General features: G+C 37.3%; 1 protein-coding gene and 1 long non-coding RNA gene across 8 annotated transcripts in view; one reads left to right on the top strand and one right to left on the bottom strand.

The window, feature by feature from the left end:
* The window catches only part of LOC139751244 (phosphatase and actin regulator 4), a 173,876-nt gene extending 161,609 nt beyond the window's left edge, over positions 1-12,267 (top strand). For all 7 annotated transcript variants that reach the window (XM_071666485.1, XM_071666479.1, XM_071666480.1 and 4 more), the window contains 4 exons: positions 3,332-3,387; positions 3,780-3,883; positions 6,568-6,740; positions 8,559-12,267. In XM_071666485.1, the coding sequence (XP_071522586.1) occupies positions 3,332-3,387; positions 3,780-3,883; positions 6,568-6,740; positions 8,559-8,574 (349 nt within the window). In that variant the 3' untranslated portion in view covers positions 8,575-12,267. The remainder of the gene's footprint in view (positions 1-3,331; positions 3,388-3,779; positions 3,884-6,567; positions 6,741-8,558) is intronic.
* The window catches only part of LOC139751248 (uncharacterized), a 39,056-nt gene continuing 30,579 nt past the window's right edge, over positions 9,775-18,251 (bottom strand). The window contains exon 3 of the long non-coding RNA XR_011713318.1: positions 9,775-11,215. This is a non-coding gene — a long non-coding RNA (uncharacterized lncRNA). The remainder of the gene's footprint in view (positions 11,216-18,251) is intronic.

The raw sequence follows: 18,251 nt of genomic DNA on the forward strand, positions 1-18,251 counted from the left end.
ATGATGATTTTGTTTGTTATTTTTTTTGTTTGTGTGGAGTTGGAGACGTCAAGGAAAATTAAGTCCTTCATTTTTGACATCATACGTGAGGAATATAGATTATTTTAATGATAGAGATGATGATACAAAATTCATAGATAACCCTAAATATTTCATACTGATAATATTGTCAGACAATACATTCATTTATCATCAGTATCTGACATCTTAATTAGCCTATTAATATCTCAATGTTGGCCTTAACCCATTCACCTCCATCTGTTTCCCAAAGTTTGGAAATTATATCCACCCAGAAATATATTTGTTTTGCATCCCTTGTTGTTACAGCCTTGCAGTAGGCCAACACATTTGTATACCCTGAACATGAACTAAGCAGAATTGGCTGCTTATTGCTTGAAGTTTCATATGAAATACCGTAAGCACTTTTTTGTTTTTTTTACAATAGTTGATCAGATGTTGAGAGATCTTGTTCATCTCATTTTTTTCCCCTCATGAATTTTAATTATGAATCATTACTTTATTGTATATAAATAGTATGATACAAATAATTTTAGACAATTAATATAGATTTATAGCACATGTGCTGTATAATGAATATTTAAATGATTGTCTTCTGCAAGACTGTCTGAGACATTTAGGCTACAAGTGACCTAGAAAGGAGAAAGTTACAAAAAAGTTGATGGTTTCATGGGGTTTGATTATTCTTAATGTTAGTCCATCTTGTAACAGTTTGTAAATGGTAGTTGTTAGGGATGGGGGGATCTGTCTATGAATAGGGGTTGCTGAAGTGTGAGGAGGAAGGGGTAAGCTCTCTAGTTAGGGGTTGTGGGTTAGTTATGTAGTGATAAGAGTGGAAGGAATCTAATGCTGTTGCAAAGAATTGAGTGCTGTGAATGTTAAGATGGTATTATATTAGTAGTATCTTTATTTCATTGTATAGGAGTGAGTGTTTGTGGTTGATAGGCAGCCAGTGATTTTTCTGAGTGCTGTATTTTATGTGGTTTTCAGCTTTGTTAAGTTTCCCTTTCAGAGGGTGGATGACCAGGAAGGTGAGGCAGAGTGGATTAATTTTTGTTGAGGATACTAAGGGATTCTCTTCCTTTTGCATATCTGGTACCAGTTAGTGTCCTTAGGGCATCTAGTTTGTGTTTTGCTTTTGTGCTGGTGCTTTTGGTGTGGGGAATGAATATCATGTTTGTTCAGTGGGACTGATTGTCCACACAAGGTGACTAGAGGGTATAGGTTGAATTCTTGTCTGTATTAGGTTTGAAGAGGATTGAAGACCTATGAAGTAGTGGACATTTAGTTGTGGGTAAGCCATTGTTCCAGTTGTGTAATCTAGTGCTTCATGTTTTTGCTCCTGAGGAGCATGGTGTTGTGATGCGAGTGCAAAGTTATCTGCATTTTAGAGAACATTTATGTTGTGGTTTGCTGGAGGTAATGAAAGGCCATGTGGGAAGAAATTAAAGAGGGTTGGAGAAAGAACTACTCCTTAGGGAACCCCATTGAGGAGTTCAAGGGTTTTAAAGGTGAATTTGTTGCGAGTGACTTGGGTATAGTGGACAGATATGATGACATTAACTGACTGTTTTATCATAGTGTCGAGTATCTTTTGTGTTTTATCATGGTGTCAAGTATCTTATGTATGAGGATGTGTCAGGAGACAGTGTCAAATTTGTTGATGTCTATGGCCAGTAATTTTGTTTGGGATGGAGGTTGTTGTTGGTGTAAACCATCATGGAAGGGTTTGTCATTAATACAATGGAGAACTTGTTAATATGATAGAATGACAACATTTCTAGTTTTGGTAATATACTCATTGTTTGAAGTTAGAATTTCAGGAGTTTTACTCCTGTGCCATTGGTTTATTACCAAATAATATTCAAATTCAGTTATTAAATTAATTGATTATTGTACTGTGTATATCTTTCATCAGTGGAGCTTTTGATTTTGTACATTGTCTGAATTATATTGTAGTTTACCCTTCTGTTAATGTACATAATCCTGTTTATATAATCTCAGCCACTTAATTACATCAGAATTACCTCTCTTTAACAATAAGCATCTTCCCACTTCTGATTGATTGTTCTTATTGACATAACTGGATTGAATATTATTCAGTATGTCAGGTCATAAGACATCAATGATCAATAGTAGTATATTACCATTGTTACATATCTAACACTTTGCTCTGGTTTCAATACATTATACATATGGATGGTTTGAGAGCAGATGTGTACAGATAGGGCCATTGTTTGGTGATAACACTGCCTCCCTAAGTTTGGATAGGCAATTATGTAAAAACAATTCTTTCAGTATTATATGAATTAATGGATCCCACAACTTCATTTTATTGTTTTATGCAGTACATTGTTGCTATAAATGAATACTCCTACCTTCACAAAAATTTCAGATTGCAACTCACTTTATTAGTCTGATTTTTACCCCCCCAAAAGGATATTTTGAATAATCCATTTTATAAACCAGAAATAAAGAAATCACATGTATAGTTCTTGGACATCAAGTTTTACCTTCAGAAGAAACACAGGAGTTTTAGCTGGCTGGATAGATGCCAGTGATGTGGCATGGGAGTTCACCACAAAGCAATCCTTGACAGTCAGCCAGAGGTATCGCTGGTGGGAAGTAGTCTCTCTACATATCTCTGAAGAAAGTATTATTACATAAGGAGTCATTGTGCTTTGAAGTTTGAATTGGCATCTCGGTATAGATAAAAAAAAAAGATTGGTAATGATGGAAATGAAAATGTGATTTGAGCCATACATTTAGTTTATGAATTAATGAAGAGTGTATATGATAGCTGGAAAATAGGCATGGGCTATCGTGCCTCAACACATGTATGGCGATCTGAGTGTAACGGATGATTTCCATTGAAACCTGTAATATAAAGGCAGGTTGGTCCAAGTTACAGATATAACAGATATCTACATGTAATTTTATCATCTTTACCTGTGATAATACAAAGTTGAGATGGTGGCACAAAATTACTGTCAAATCCCTCGGGAGGATGGTCTCCTAGTGACAGTAATACGTGAAGAGGATTGGTTGAAAGAACGGCGACAAAATTCATGGATGAAAGCTGTTATAGCCAAAATTTTGGCTAGGTAATAATTTGTCAGATTATTGTTTAGGGTTGATTACTTGAGTGAAATCTTTGTTGGCATTCATTTCTAATACCTCAGTTACAAGTAGTTACATTTCAAAATAAAAAGGTAATAATTGGTTTAAGAATTAAGTTCGTCAGTAATAGTTCAATACGAATATTATTCTTATTATCTTGTAGGAAGTAACGTTAAGTTTTATCTTTTTTCAGACGTTTAAGTTTACGGCCTACGGCAGAAGAATTGGAAGAAAGAAATATACTTAAAAGTAAGTTCATTGAACTAATATGTTGATAAATGTTTTGTTAATGAAGTTAATTTCCAGGTACTTTACATAGTTTGCTCCCAGTACATATTGGCAGAAAATATGCATCAAAATTGTAACTTTGAAATTTAGTAAATTGACACTTAGTTTCGCAGTAAATATTCATAATTTTCAACTTGTTTATTTTTTGGTTTAATTCATATCTTTATAGCATATAATAAATTAGTTTAATAATCTTTGATCAAGATAAGTTAAGCAGATAATCATATTACTTTGAAGTTAAGTTTGTTTATGAATGCATACTTAGTCAATGGATGTATGTTAGACATTGAAGTGGAATATATATATTTTTAATGATGCTCAAACATATGCTGTAACTTGGGTCATTCTGGTAGGAACTACACCAGAGGAGGCAAGAAAGCAAAAGGAAGAGAAAAGAAAAACCCTCCTGCGAAAATTGTCATTCAGACCAACGCTTGAAGAACTAAGGGAACGAAAAGTGAGTATGACAGTCGTTTTATCTTGCTTTTCATTGAATATTTATATTGCAAGTATTTTTGAAGTAATATCTGTAGAAGTATTACATTTTATTGCTTACCTCCATATTTCTGTAATTCCCATTCTTTTTTCAAAAACATCATTAAACTGTAGGTTGGTTTTGACAGATGCCAGCCACAAAAACAAGCGTAGTTGCCATTATTTGTCAAGGTGTAGGAAGTGGAACATACCAGAGTTTGATATACTCTGGGAACATTTTCATATCAGTTATTATTGGATGAAACTACAAAAGAAAATGATGTGACACTACTACTACCATTACAGACATATCATCTTTATAGAAAATGAGGATGAAAGTTTTCTTGTTTAATTGGTGTGCTATTGATAGTATCAGATAGTGAGGTAGGTAATCATATGTACAATTCTTCATTGCGTGGCAGTCGGTCACATTTTGCTTAATAAATTGTACATGATTTGAAAAAAGCAGGTGTAATGCATATTACAATATAAAACAAATTAATTTATAGGCACAAAGAAAATGCATGTTAATGTTTTAATTCCTCAGTCTTTCTCTTACTATTAACTCCAGTCCTCAGTGGGGTGGAGTTCATGATATAATGGATAGATAAATTGATAAATACATACATCTTGCTTTTTTTATACTTAATTTCCTTTCTCTGGTTAAGAAGGTAGCATTAGCAGCAAATAAGCAACAATCTCATTTACACTCATCCAGTCTCAATTAGCCTTGTATAATGTATACCAAAATCAGCCTCTCATCCAAAGCCAAGCACCACACAGGTTAGGATACTTAATGGTTTCTTTGTGAATATGAAATAATCATAACCTGCTTAGTTTCATACCATATGCACTTATTGATGCACATTAAATATAGAGCAAAATGTGTTGGGCTCCCATACATTGGCGAGATGCCGTCATAGTCACCAACCTCAAGATTTCCATTATATTTCCTATGGAACTCAGTATGTTATCATTAGCACACCAGTTCATCAAGTTCACTAACATTTTTTTCATTTTTATCTGATTAAAATCTGCATTTCATATGACCTTTTACTATAAAAATGCTATTGGTATTACTCTGTACTTGTAGAATTTATTACTCAGTATTTGTCAAAATGAAAAGACTGTCCTTCTGCTATTAGGCATTTGAAAAAAATGTCTTTAACATATTCCACCATGAAGCCTATAGTTCTTGGCAGTAATTTTCTCTTTCAAAATATGGGAAATTGCAATTTAGATGCTACAAGGGGAACACGTGCTATGTAGTTGTTAAGGAAAAAGGAACACCACCTGAAGGTTATTTAAAGAAGGCAATCTTCACCAGTTGGCTGGCTTCCCAGATGCTCTTGTTGAGGGACTAGTGTTGCCAGATGCCCACAAGGTTGAGCCTTAATCTCTTTTTCGTCTTTCTAGAATGAACTCTTCAGAAAATCAGTGGTATTTAGTGCACAATTTGATCAAGTTTTTACAGTCAAAGAAATGAAATGCATGAAATTATTCAGGTTTATTTACAGTTGAATAGAATTCCTTATCTCATAGTTTAAAAGCAAGTGTTATTTACAAGTTGATGGTTGCAGCATGTGATGTGACCAACATAGAGTTGCATATTGTGGACTGAGGGACAGACAGACATTGGAATGTGTTTTCTTATAATAATGAAACAGAGAAAAGTTTATTAAATACAACGGTGATTATGGATGGTTTGTGGCAACACAGTTTCTGGCAGAGACATTAGTGTCTGATGCCAGCTTTCACCACCAGCATACCTCTAAAGGAGTGGAAGGTTTAACTGATATATATGGACAGTAAAGAACAGCAATGCTGGAAATATACCTTGAGACTGTTAGTAGGATATATGATTGCGGCAGAAACAATACAGAATCCAGTTATGATTCTTGTGCTGTAATTATTTCAATTTCTAAAGGTTTGAATCAAATACTCCATTATATTGCTTTACCCACTGTAGCAAATGGCACTGAAATTTATGTTTTTCTCAACATGTATGATTAATGGGAAGCATTACAGTTGTAAGTAAATAAGGATTTGGTTATTACATTGTAATGTTTCAGAGGACCTTTGTTTACAATCAGAATGTTCAGTGAAACATTTTTATTTTCCTCTTGGAATTAGTGGCACTTCCTGCTTCTACATTCCTTGCATTAGCAGTAGCTATTTTCAGTGTTCTTATATGGCTATAGTAAAAGCGAGTCATTGCATAACAATGGATGACTTATTATTTGGGCGTTTCCTTTAAATATCTTAAACTGTATGCTTACCACTATTCTTATCTTGGGAGTGCTAAAGTGATCCCTGAAAATGTCACAATCCTTGTATTAGGATTACTGGCGTGATGCACTATGCATGCCATGACCCTCTTAATCACCACTTTTCCATACAACATACCTGGTGTACATAACAGACTTGTACCACCGTGATTCAGCATTTACTATTGTTCCCCTTGCCTAAACTTTTTTCAAAGGCTTGCTCTCCACTTCCTCAGAAAACTTTATTATTTATCCCTTTTTGTGTGTTTCAGTAAAGGCCTGGATTTGATGAGGATTTCTATCTTAGAGGCTTTGATGTAAAGAAAAAAATTTATATTTCTCAACATGATGTTTAGAAGTAACAGAGTTATTTAATTAATAAATGCTTTTACATTTACAGATTATACGCTTCAATGACTACATAGAGGTGACTCAGGCCCATGAGTATGATCGTCGGGCAGACAAACCATGGACACGCTTAACTCCCAGGGATAAGGCAGCCATTAGGAAGGAACTTAATGATTTCAAGAGTATGGAGATGGAGGTTCATGAAGAATCCAAACACCTTACTCGGTATGTTTAAACCAAAAGTGCTTAAACGTTTTATCCCACTTGAATAAAATGCAGAATCCTGTATGATTATATTGAAACATTAATACAAAACACTTGAGGAGATTCCATGGTAAAAAGGAGAATGTTTCAGAATGCACATAATTCTTTAAACTTATAATAATAGGAACAGGAGGATGGAAATTATTATTTTTACTTTCCCAAGAAGGAAAAAAAAAAATATAAGAGCCAAGTGAGGCTTTTCCTCTAAGGCCCCAGTTGTTCATTCCTGATATTACCTCACTAGCATGTGATATAGTAAACTTGCATGAAAAAAAAAATATTATTATTGTAAATAATCTACCTATATCTCTGATGCCTGTTACCTTATGGAACTCCCTCAATATTTACTCCATAACTAGTGAACTCCAGTGCTGCTGCTTAGCCTTTAGTGCCTCACCTGAACAAGTCACTGGCAGAAGGCAACTCTAGTGCAGTGTTTGCAGAGGCTCCTGCCTTATGTTCCTACTGACAACTTCTACTGACTAGTGTATAGTAATGATTATAATAGTAGATTACCTACATTGTTCGCCATAGTTAGAATAGGTATTGTTGTATTTGATCATTTCAGTTTAACGTGTAATTTTCAACACTGAATAGACAATGATAGTGAACCACAGTTTCGGTCCCAACACCAAAATCTGTCTTTCAGCCACACCTTCACAATTTCACACATCTGTCCAACACTTCATTCTTCCAGGAATTTCTAAGAATAGAGACATGAGTAATGTATTAGGCATAGGGGAATCGCGTGTCCCAGACATTGTCAGCTTATGGGATTTATGCCGGGACCATAGTTCTGTTGAGTTGATTCCTGTAGAGTGTTGCTTGCACTTGTGCACCTGATGTAGCCCATGTGGGTTGGAGTGGAGTTAGTGAGAATAGATAGATATATAGCAAGGCTCCTGAAACTGTCTTGAAATATTGATCAAGGTAAAATACCTGTTAAGCAGGTATACCAAGAAAGCCTTTGAAATTCATTTGATTTGAAGATAAAACTCGTGTAAGAGGTATTTATTCAGACATGGCTAACAACTGAAGTCTTAAAAGTGACAGTGCTAGAACCATTGTTTATAGATGGGACACCTCAAATATATGCTCTTTCTGTTTACACATGTACACACAAAATGTACTAACAGAAGTTTTTAGAAGGAAACACAGCCAAGCCAGAAGTACCCGCCTGTATATTGGGAGGGTTAGCGACAGCTGTGTAATGAGCTAGCACTTTAGTGATTAAGTTGCACTTCCCAGACCAAGGTAGCTGTCTTTTCGTTTTGCCTCCACAAACGAACAATCTCCTTGTCATACATAACACTTGACTCAGCTCATTTTTCATACTCTAGATTTTCCTGCCTTTGGCAAAATGGTAAGAGCAATATATAGAAGTAGTAGGTAGGAACATTTAGGCAGGAGCATTAGGTATAAATCCAAGGTAAGGAACATTAAAGAGGAGCATTTGGTAGAAGTAGTCTGTAGGAACATTAGGTAGGTGCCTGTGCTGGCACTGCACTAGGTTGCCCTCTGCCAGTGGCCTACTAAAGGTGAGGCACTAAAGGTTAAGAAGTAGGACTGAACTTCACTAGTTATGAAGACTATTGTCTTGGCCACCCACTTAAGGGAGTTCCAGGTGGAAAGAGGCATCAGAGATACAGATAGATATATGTGCATGGATACACAGAATTTTTTTCATCCATTTGCCTTCTTATCCCCATACATGAAGTCTATAACTCCCATGACATCAAAGATACTCTTTAAGTAAATTCATCATTATATTCCACACAGATTCCATCGACCTTGATTTGGGGTCCGGCGTAGCAGGACAAGTCCAATGCTCCATGAAAAGAAGTAACCCAAGCAACTTGAGGCTGCTCTGTCTTGACCATACAACATTCTTGTTGCAGCTTCTGTTCGTCATTTTATTATATGGGCTTTTTTCCCTGTCTTCTCTCCCTCCAGGTGTTTAGACATAAATTCCACATGAATATATTAGAAACACTCTATTGTCTTTAGTCATACTGAAGACTTGCCAGTTATATTGTTATATTTATGAAAGTACTTGTTTCATTTCTTATGATTGCCACTCTGTCTTTTCTGTTCAGTATTTGTATGGCAAGAAATGACTGCCCAAGTGCTTTAGTCATTGCAGGGTGTAGACCATCAACAGCTCAGCTGGAGGTTACATTGTTGCCGGGTTTCTGAAGCTCCTTCCATTTCATCTTGTACCAGTTAGAGCATATATATCACATACCATAGTTTACTATGTTTTATCAGTCACTGTGTATATGTATGCCATACATATTGATTATTGTGTGGTTTGTTCAGTGGTTTCTTAGTTGTTTGGACAGTAACAACAAAATCATATAATGCTACAGAATTATGATAAATTTTACCACCTATGTTTTTTATAAGAAATATTGTTTTAGTATGTGTTTAACACAATGCAGAACTGTGATGAATGAAGAATGCTATTGAATGTTCTCAGAAAATCAGATAACTGAGATTCCACTGTGTACATGCGTAATGTGTGCACAATGCTAGTAGTGTACACTGACGTGTGTTGTTGAAGCCCACGTGTTGCTGTGATACTGATGCTCTGAGTGATATTACGTGTTAGTCCTTGGGCCAGCATCTGTCATTCATTGGTGTTGGACTTGCCACACCAGCATCTGTGCCAAGGGGGCACCATGGACCTGCATGGCCTCACTTACCTATACAGACTCAACTTTTAAGCCATTCTCACCAGTGAATGTCCAACTTGGGTGGAAACCTTTTTCCTTAAAATTATATTAAGTGAAGTATTAGAGAAGAATAGATTTCTATTGCTAGGATAAAATGAAATGTGAAAATGTTTCAACTATTCTACTTGCTATTTTTGTAAAATTCCTCGGTTCCTTTCCTATCCATCATTTGTATGAGAAGTTGCTTGTTTGCCTTATGGCTGGGGAAAAGTTATTTAACAGATGACCATCAAGTGTATATTGACCAAAAAGGTCTCATGTGTAGCTGAATGATTTTATTAGCTTCCTTGGTCCAGTTTAGGTGGCAACTTGTTGTGATAACCAACGACTGTAGAAATCCATAGTTTCGTAGAGGATACAATTTGTTTAGAGTTTGTGTCCATAATTTTCAATTCTGAGAAAGAGATCACTAAGCATCTTTCATAATGGTGTTGTTATTAGTTTGGACAATCACCTTGTTACCAGTTGTTGTAAGTATTTTTTATCCTTTTTAGAATGTACTTCATCAGTGTTTTATACATTTTTTCAGGAAGACTTAGAAAGCTATAACAATGTAGCTTGGGTCCAAAAGGATGAATTTGAACAGTGCTTGGAATGTACTCTATTATCCTTGAGGAAGGGCAGATATATGCAAGAGATATAAATATTTTGAATGTCATTTACATTTATTTTTAATTGTTAAATTTTTACTTTAGGATTTTCAGTTGATATTATTGGAAAACCGAGATTAGTCTGCATCTTAGAGTCCATCTGTGGAGTGTTGTGTACAAATGAATTGCCTTTTTAATGGGTGCTTGCTAGATGGGCAAATCTCTAGCTTAGAACCTCATAAAAACTTGTCCTCTTTCTGCAGAAAACACCCCTCAAATGAACACTAAAAGTTTTAGTATGACTCAGACCACCATTTTTCATTTTAAGGAATTACAGTTCATTGTTTAAAGGATTTTCAAGATGTCTATTTTTAGTTGCATTTACAGAAAAGGAACTCATTATTCTGTTTTCTTTTGCTGTCTTCTCTACATCATGTCAGTAACTTATACTGGTGTTGCAACATACCTGATTCTTTCAGTTTTGTCAACTGTACACATGAAATTTTGAAATGTAGTGGAAGTGAACATTACTCTTGATTGATCGTCCAGTTCTCCACGTGGTATTTTCCCTCCCTTGTGCGTTGTTGCTTGAGATGTGTGAAAGGAGCATTTAATGGGCTGGTTAACGTCCTTGGCCTTTTGAGTATTGTATAGATAACTTCTTCCATCTTCAGTATTGGAAATATATATGCAGTAGTATGTATATTGAGATATCCACACACAGCTGGAATGTCAGTGAACAACCACAAGCATCTTGTAGACTTCTGCTCTGTCTCTGTGAGATAGATATGTTGCAGTAAATATGCTCTGAGGATTCCGAATGCACTCTTGAAGAGCAGTATGCCAAAGCTGAAGCAAAAATTAGGATGAGCAAGCTATAGATATGCAAAATATTTTAGTATGCATTTGTATATCATTGCTGGTTGTAAATATTGTTACTGATTTGTATCATGATCTCAGAGATGTAATGTTCAAGGCTCCATTGATAAGTTCAATATGGTAACAGGTTACAGTACAGGCCTGTTCATTGTAAACTTTTGTAAATAAGATGTACTCATTACCCACAGTTATGTACATACCTAATACAGCTTCTCCCGTCTGCCTGCTGCACCTGGGTTGGCATAAGTATAGTATTAGGAGTTTAGGTCTACAGGGTCATGTACTAAGTTAATACACGAAGTGAAATAATTGAACATACCAAGTGACTGCTTTACAAAGATTGCAATCTTATTAAAAGAAAAAAATAAAGGCAAATATCATATTGCTTTTACTCTCACTTGGAATGATGAGGTTTCATCTCGTTATAAGCTTGGTAAAAAAAAAACCATTGTCGTCACTCCTAGACTTTGCTTGGTGCTATTTCCAGTGAGCCAAGTCATATAACATTTATTCTTCAGAATTTGTTGATTAAACAAATGTAAATCAATATGTCTCCACAGTAGATTCCAAGTGAATAGATCCCCCTTATATTAAGTGCAGACTGTGCAGTGTGGGAAGGAGACAGTTCTTGGGATAAAGGGGAGATAATAGTAACCTCATCCAGTGTTAGGAGGGTGTTTACTCAAATGTACAGTTTACTTATTTGATCTCGAATAAATTTGATTAGGTAATGTTTGCTGAAAGGATAGCTTGAAAGACCAGTACAGAATGAAGAAACACTGAAGTCAGCCTGGTTATGCAATGTGAACCCTTTCAGCATCCACTTACAGATTACAAGGGTGATTTTCGTTTTGGTGAAATTAAATTTTTGAAAATTTTTGTATATTTAAAAAGATAAGGAGTGGTGGTTACTGTTACCTTTTGCTCACCTACAGGATTCAATTAACGAGTCTTTGCTCAATATCAGCATTACATGTGCTGTAGAGAAGATCAGTGAAGCTTCTCATTCAGTAGGCTTGAGCACCTCACTGTCCTCTGTAGGAAGAATTATTACCTTTTTAGGTGTTTGTGTTTTCATGAAACATCACTCACCCCTCATCCCCCTGTGTGTGTCACGAGAGTATCGCTGCAGGCAGTGGGTGTCAGCTCATACCATCCTCATCACACAAGTGTATCTTGTATATAGCATATACAACCATCCCAGAAACATCTGTTATTCTCCTGCTTTATAACTAGCTCTGTCATTGCTTTATACTTGTTGGAATAAAACATCACCGTCTTCCACAGTTGGGTTTAATTTAATCCTGCACCTTAAAGCATCTTTGGACCTCATTTTTGTGCATTCAAACTTACAACCCAACTATCTTGTCCCTCAACCCTGCTCTTATCTATTATACATGATTGCCATTTCCTGCGTCAGCGAAGTCGCATCACGAAACAAAGAATGGCCCCACCACTCATATATATATATATATATATATATATATATATATATATATATATGTGTGTGTACATTTGTGGCAGGGGTGTGTGATGTCTCCATGGTTGTTTAATTTGTTTATGGATGGGGTTGTTAGGGAGGTGAATGCAAGAGTTTTGGAAAGACGGGCAAGTATGCAGTCTGTTGTGTATGAGAGAACTTGGGAAGTGAGTCAGTTGTTGTTCGCTGATGATACAGTGCTGGTGGCTGATTCATGTGATAAATTGCAGAGGCTGGTGAATGAGTTTGGTAAAGTGTGTGAAAGAAGAAAGTTAAGAGTAAATGTGAATAAGAGCAACGTTATTACTAATAGTACAGTAGGGTTGAGGTTCAAGTCAATTGGGAGGTAAGTTTGAATGGAGAAAAACTGGAGGAAGTAAAGTGTTTTAGATATCTGGGAGTGGATCTGGCAGCGGATGGAACCATGGAAGCGGAAGTGAATCATAGGATGGGGGAAGGGGCAAAAATTCTTGGAGCCTTGAAGAATGTTTAGAAGTCGAGAACATTATCTCGGAAAGCAAAAATGGGTATGTTTGGAGGAATAGTGGTTCCAACAATGTTGTATGGTTGCGAGGCGTGGGCTATGGATAGAGTTGTGCGCAGGAAGGTGGATGTGCTGGAAATGAGATGTTTGAGGACAATATGTGGTGTGAGGTGGTTTGATCGAGTAAGTAATGTAAGGGTAAGAGAGATGTGTGGAAAATAAAGAGTGTGGTTGAGAGAGCAGAAGAGGGTGTTTTGAAATGGTTCGGTCACATGGAGAGAACGAGTGAGGTGGAGGGAACGAGGAGAAGTGGAAGACCAAATTGTAGGTGGAAAGATGGAGTGAAAAGGATTTTGAGTGATCGGGGCCTGAACATGCTGGAGGGTGAAAGGTGTGCAAGGAATAGAGTGAATTGGAACGATGTGGTATACCAGGGTCGACGTGCTGTCAATGGATTGAACCAGGGCATGTGAAGCGTCTGGGGTAAACCATGGAAAGTTCTGTGGGACCTGGATGTGGAAAGGGAGCTGTGGTTTCGGTGTATTATTACATGACAGCTAGAGACTGAATGTGAACGAATGGGGCCTTTGTTGTCTTTTCCTAGCGCTACCTCGCACACATGAGGGGGAGGGAGTTGTTATTCCATGTGTGGCAAGGTGGCGATGGGAATAAATAATGGCAGACAGTATGAGTTATGTACATGTGTATATATGTATATGTCTGTGTGTGTGTGTATATATATGTGTACATTGAGATGTATAGGTATGTATATTTGCGTGTGTGGACATGTATGTATATACATGTGTATGTGGGTGGGATGGGCCATTCTTTCGTCTGTTTCCTTGCGCTACCTTGCTAACGCGGGAGACAGCGACAAAGCAAATTAAATAAATAAATAAATAATATGTACATTTATTTATTTATTTTGCTTTGTTGCTGTCTCCCGCGTTAGTGAGGTAGCGCAAGGAAACATGAAAGAATGGCCCAACCCAACCACATACACATGTATATACATACACGTCCACACATGCAAATATACATACCTATACATCTCAACATATGCATATATATGTACACACACAGACATATACATATATACACATGTACATAATTCATACTGTCTGCCTTTATTCATTCCCATCGCCACCTTGCCACACATGAAATAACAAGCCCCCTCATGTGTGTGAAGTAGTGCTAGGAAAAGACAACAAAGGCCCCATTTGTTCACACTCAGTCTCTAGCTGTCATGTAATTATGCACCGAAACCACAGCTCCCTTTCCACATCCAGGACCCACAGAACTTTCCATGGTTTACCCCAGATGCTTCACATGCCCTGGTTCAATCCATTGACTGCACGTCAACCCCAGGTATACCACATCGTTCCAATTCACTCTCTATTCCTTACACGCCTTTCACCCTCCTGCATGTTCAGGCCCCGATCACTCAAAATCTTTTTCACTCCATCTTTCCACCTCTAATTTGGTCTCCCACTTCTCCTCATTCCCTCCACCTCTGACACATATAGCCTCTTTGTCAATCTTTCCTCATTCATTCTCTCCATGTGACCTAACCATTTCAAAACACCCTCTTCTGCTCTCTCAACCACACTCTTTTTATTACCGCACATCTCTCTTACCCTTTCATTACTTACTCGATCAAAACCACCTCACACCACATATTGTCCTCAAACATCTCATTTCCAGCACATCCACCCTCCTCCGCACAACTCCATCTATAGCTCACGCCTCGCAACCATATATCATTGTTGGAACCACTATTCCTTCAAACGTACCCATTTTCGCTTTCCAAGATACCATTCTCGACTTCCACACATTCTTCAACGCTCCCAGAACTTTCGCCCCCCCTCCCCCACCCTATGATTCACTTCTGCTTCCATGGTTCCATCCACTGCCAAATCCACTCCCAGATATCTAAAACACTTCACTTCCTCCAGTTTTTCTACATTCAAACTTACCTCCCAACTGACTTGTCCCTCAACCCTACTGTACCTAATAACCTTGCTCTTATTCACATTTACTCTCAGCTTTCTTCTTTCACACACTTTACCAAATTCAGTCACCAGCTTCTGCAGTTTCTCAACCGAATCAGCCACCAGCGCTGTATCATCAGCGAACAACTGACTCACTTCCCAAGCTCTCTCATCCACAACAGACTGCATACTTGCCCCTCTTTCCAAAACTCTTGCATTCATCTCCCTAACAACCCCATGTATAAACAAATTAAACAACCATGGAGACATCACGCACCCCTGCCACAAACCAACATTTACTGAGAACCAATCACTTTCCTCTCTTCCTACACGTACACATGCCTTACATCCTCAATAAAAACTTTTCACTGCTTCTAACAACTTGCCTCCCACCCCATATATTCTTAATACCTTCCACAGGGCATCTCTATCAACTCTATCATATGCCTTCTCCAGGTCCATAAATGCTACACACAAATCCATTTGCTTTTCTAAGTATGGCCTTGATTAGGGCCTTAGCTGCCCATGCCATCTCAGCTAAAAAAAAGAAAAAAAAAAAAGTCCTGGAGTATACCTAATATTTTAGTTCACTGTGATGCATCTACTAATGGAGTTATTCATTCTTATTTTCATGACTTTTTATGCTAATTTTCAGTGATAAATCCACAAACTAGTATCATCAACATTTGAAGGCACCCTACTTTTTGATGATAAATCATCCCATCCTTACCTCACCTCTTGGTTTCCTTTATTATCTTGGATTTTCTTATTTTAAATTATCAAATATCTTTACACAACATAGGCTATACTGCCTCCCATGACATCAAATGAAATGTTCTGACAAAATTTTAAATATCTCTCTGGTTAAAACGGCTACTAATGTTTTTAAAGTTACTTATCAATAGTAACTCCTCAAATTTATAGTGGATCATGTAGGTATAAGTGCCTTCTCACATCCTTGATATAATTACTCAATCCATGTTTAGCACATTCATGTGAAACATTAATTTTCATACTTATAAGACTGCTTAATACTTTTCTAGATCATGTAGGTATATGTAACTCCTGACATCCTTCACATAATTACTCAATCCAAGCAAAACATGGCATATATGAGTTCTTAATACTTTTCCTACTTCTACTCTGATGCACAATTTGTTGAGGCCTGTCTCCACACCTAGACAGAAAACAAAACGCAATGTCAGCATCCAATCCCAAATCCATTTCCCTAGCATCATCTACAATATCCCTGACCCAAATGTATTTTCTCCAAATCTCCACATCTTTTCTGTGATCTATGTCTCCTTCCTGTACCTTCAACTACATTAAATTTTCTTGACCAATCTGACTGTACGACCATTTAATTCTACAAAAGATTATCCAGTCATCTTTCTCATTTTTTCTTCACCATGCATATTCTCCTCGGAACTCCATTCTTTACTCTATATATCTATCTAATTCCAAATACATTTGGCATTTATCTTTCTCTACAGCTCTTATTTTCTACCTACTCTTACCTCAAAAACTTATAACTCAAGTTCATAAAGCAAAGTTGGAAAAATACTCCCTGCAAACTTCATGTCTATTTTTTTCCCCTCATTCCTGATCACACAAAATAGGTCAGTCTTAGTACACCCAGATGAAACTGAGCTTAGAATACCACAGCAGGATATGAAACTAACCTGTCAGAACACTGCTTCAATGTTTTAGAACATCAGAACCCACCAATACTCATGCCTGACCTGAATCTTCTATCGCCAATTTCCCATACTGTTGCTGGGAAACTACACAGAGATTTACTGAGAAAAAAATATTACCGTCTACACTGCCAGATACATGAAACCTACTTAATCATGTGACTATCGAGATTCATTGCCTACTCTACCAACTATATACAACTACAAATCAACATAATAGCTCCCCAAAAAATGTTGTCTTTACACACTTATGCTGAGTCTGTGAAACAAAGCCATCTCCCCACCAGTTATGACGTCTATATGACTGACTGACTAGACGAAACTATCATCTTGGTCCGGCATTTTTATAGACGTCTTCCACAAAGTTTGGGAGTACAATGTATCAGAGTTGATCTCCATGTGCACTAAATCATATCAGCCTTGACAAAAAAAACTTCAAATATCTGCTCTTACCTGGGAAAGGGATATCAACGCCAAAGAAAGCTACCTTACGTCCACAATGCCCCAGCATCACGAGACACGCGGAATTACCAGACACGTGACCATTGTTGATAAGCGTGACAGAAGCAGCTGCCTGGTTACAATAATTAACGTGACTAATGTTGCCAAGCGTGACAGGAGCAGCTGCCTGGTTTACAATAATTAACGGGAACGTACAAAACGAGATGCCTTGTCAATAACCCCCATTAAAACAGTCGTGTAAGCATATTTACAGGATGCTGGGGAAAAGTTCGAACCAATATTCATTACTTCACTGAATACTTGTAACTATACGCATTTTAATACGTTGATCGGTGAAACCTTATAAACGACAGTATTCATCTTAACAAAGACTAGTAATTTGAGTTTGGACGACTTGAAATTCAAGGGAATCTTTACGTCAAGACAGTGGACGTAAACAATGACATGGCTTTGAGACTGCTCCGCTAATGAAAGTCAGCGCAGTCACCCACCCTCTGTTTGTACTACACTTCATTCATCCCTATAAAGATCCATATAAGAATTTAAGCATATTAACGACTTCATCATTGATCACATCCAGGGGAAACGACCAGTCCGGTGAAGATGGGGTTGCCCTGATTAATAACCGCAAGAATTTATCAATTTATTCACCTTTCAGTAGCCCGTTAGCTTCCAATTGAGGTTTTGTCATGCAAGGGATTCGTTTATCTTATTAATATATGACTGGTCGATACTGACTCAGAAGAACACCTCACTGTAACTGAAAGAAATGAAAATTAGGAATAGCTGATACTACATCTAAAAGCCCACTTCACACGCGGGCCGCCCTGCGCTTGTCATGGCAACCTTGGTACACACACTCGACCTACGCCAGTAATGACATCCCAAGCACACGTTTCCGATCTGCTCTAGCCTGTGCTAGTAATGGCATTCCATGCACACATGCCTGATCAATGCCAGTAATTACATACCCGAGAACAGGCTGTCACTGACAAGAGCCCGTGCCAAGCATATTCTTGGCAAATCTTTACACACACACACACACACACTCGGAGCGGAACACTATTATTGATCTACAGAAGCAAAGGTAAATATATGAAGTCTATTCGAATACAGCATAAGGAAGACTGCAGCGCAAATATTTAGATGCAGTT

Source organism: Panulirus ornatus, chromosome 11 (assembly GCF_036320965.1).
Source record: "Panulirus ornatus isolate Po-2019 chromosome 11, ASM3632096v1, whole genome shotgun sequence".
In the NCBI taxonomy this organism is placed as follows: domain Eukaryota; kingdom Metazoa; phylum Arthropoda; class Malacostraca; order Decapoda; family Palinuridae; genus Panulirus; species Panulirus ornatus.